The sequence below is a fragment of the Bison bison genome, unplaced genomic scaffold, assembly GCF_000754665.1.
Source record: "Bison bison bison isolate TAMUID 2011002044 unplaced genomic scaffold, Bison_UMD1.0 scf7180017862164, whole genome shotgun sequence".
NCBI lineage: Eukaryota > Metazoa > Chordata > Mammalia > Artiodactyla > Bovidae > Bison > Bison bison.
The window spans coordinates 17,030-19,379 of record NW_011492736.1 but is presented as its reverse complement, the minus strand read 5'-3'; the positions used below and the strand labels follow the sequence as shown (position 1 = coordinate 19,379).

General features: G+C 36.9%; 1 protein-coding gene across 1 annotated transcript; it reads left to right on the top strand.

Annotated features, from left to right (window-relative positions):
- Positions 1-634: 634 nt before the first annotated feature.
- Positions 635-1,456, top strand: LOC104983298 (olfactory receptor 7A17-like; the record flags this gene model as incomplete). Its single annotated transcript, XM_010832732.1, has 2 exons — positions 635-989; positions 1,275-1,456. Coding segments are annotated over exons 1-2 (537 nt in total), but the record flags the coding sequence as incomplete, so codon positions are not given.
- Between the last annotated feature and the right edge of the window lie 894 nt (positions 1,457-2,350).

Here is a 2,350-nt window from a genome sequence, read left to right as displayed (position 1 = left end):
GCACACACTTTCCCAGTTATGCTCATGTCACTGGCTCTCTCCTCCTTGAAATCTGTTCATATATCACCTTGTTTGAAGTTTCTTCCTGAACATGTATTTAAAAATAGCATCTTTATTTGACTGTCTCTATTACATCTGCTTTATCTTCGTAGCATCAATAACCATTGGACACACTTTATATTGTTTTTTATTTGCTTCTCTTCTCCATAACTGGAATTTGGAATTTTTGTTTTTCAGAACAGTGCATTTGTTGCATGTACAGTGCCTGGTCTTTGTCTCAATTCAAGACAAATTCCTCAAATATGTGAAAGAATTTCTCATTAAAAACTTGAATACATGACATCTTGAGGAAAAACTTGCTAATTAGAGATGGCACAGGGAAATCCCTAAAAAGATTCAAATCCATGAACAAAATACTGAAATTAACTTCTTCATGGCAAAAGATATACGGTCCCATTTAAAAAATGTGAATAATGCCAGTTTGTATGAAAACAGTCATGATATTTACCACTTTCCTGGTAATCACACCCACCGTGAGACAGTAAGGAACCAAACAGCAAGTTCAGAATTTCTTCTTATGGGATTTTCAGAGTCACCTGAACTGCAGCCCCTCATATTTGGGTTTTTTCTCTCCATGTACCTGATCACTATATTTGGAAACCTGCTCATCATCCTGGCCGTCAGCTCAGACCCCCACCTGCACACCCCCATGTACTTCTTCCTCTCCAACCTGTCCTTTGTAGACATCTGCTTCACCTCCACCACCATCCCAAAGATGTTGAAGAACATTTGGGCACAGAGTAAAGTTATAACCTATGAAGGCTGTATTATCCAGATGCAATTTTTTGCACTCTTTATAGGATTGGACGTCTTCCTCCTGACTGTGATGGCCTATGACCGCTTTGTGGCCATCTGCCACCCCCTGCACTACACGGTCATCATGAGCCCTCAGATCTGTGGACTGATGGTGCTGGTGTCCTGGATCATCAGTGTCCTGAATTCCTTGTTAGAAAGCTTAATGATGTTGAGACTGTCCTTCTGTACAGTCTTAGAAATTCCCCATTTTTTCTGTGAACTCAATCAGATGATCCAACTTGCCTGTTCTGACACTTTTCTCAATAATTTGGAGATGTATTTTAAAACTGTGTTCCTGGCTGGTGGTTCCCTTATATGTATCATTTACTCGTACTCTAAGATAGTTTCCTCCATACATAGAATCTCATCTGCTCAGGGGAAGTATAAGGCATTTTCCAGCTGTGCATCGCACCTTTTAGTTGTCTCGATATTTTATTGTACAGGCTTAGGTGTTTACCTTAGCTTGGCTGGTACTCGCAGCTCACACTCAAGTGCAACAGCCTCGGTGATGTACACTGTGGTCACACCCATGCTGAACCCTTTCATCTACAGTCTGAGGAATAAAGACTTAAAGAAGGGTCTGCAAAAATTCTTTGGAAAGGTAATTTTAAAAGGTCCTATTGTCATAGATCTTAAGAAGTACCTGTAGTAGCAGAGCTCAAACATTGAGCCAGTGTTGCCATTGTTTGGTCAGATTGTGGAAAGAGAAGATGCCTCTTCTATTTTTCTTGAAATTTTTATTTTGATTTCAACTTTGTACAATTTATGTAACTCACTTTCATGCTTTGTGATGTCTGATATCCTATATTTATCCCTTTTAAGTTTCCTATTTTCCCATGTTTCCAGTTTTGGATATAAAACATTGGAAATTCCCATTTATATCAAGGGACTACATGATCTCTTAAGAATAATTTCTCCTCAGATGAAATAGTAAGGCTAGAGTGAGCATTGTTTTCTTTTGCTTGACTAAAAGAAGAGTTATGAATTATTCAACCCCTCTGGGGGAAGATCCCTACTTTTGGCATTCACAACTATTAATAAGTTTATAAAAGAGGAAAACTGAGAATGTAGTTATAATTTTTCACAACATCATTCTGTGCATATGCCTGTCCTAATTACTCTTCTTGATAATACAAATTTTAAATTACTCATTGTTATCACTGATCATAGGATCTTTTTCTAATTATTAGGATCTTGTTCTGATATACAGCTGGTGTCCACTGTGTCTTCCATCATTACTGGCAAATACTGATAATATACTACATGTTTCCAAGTTAAATCTACACTGAAAGACAAATATGAAAAAATAGATTGATATAATATGACCCTAGACTTCACTTTAGTTAAGACAAAGCAAAATATGAAATCACGCATTTATTACTATACTAAATCTATATTTTCAGGTGATTCATAGATTCATTAAAATATGGACTATGAGTATCTGTTTGAAAGGTACATTCTTTAAGTTGAAGGACTTGTGGGATATATATATATA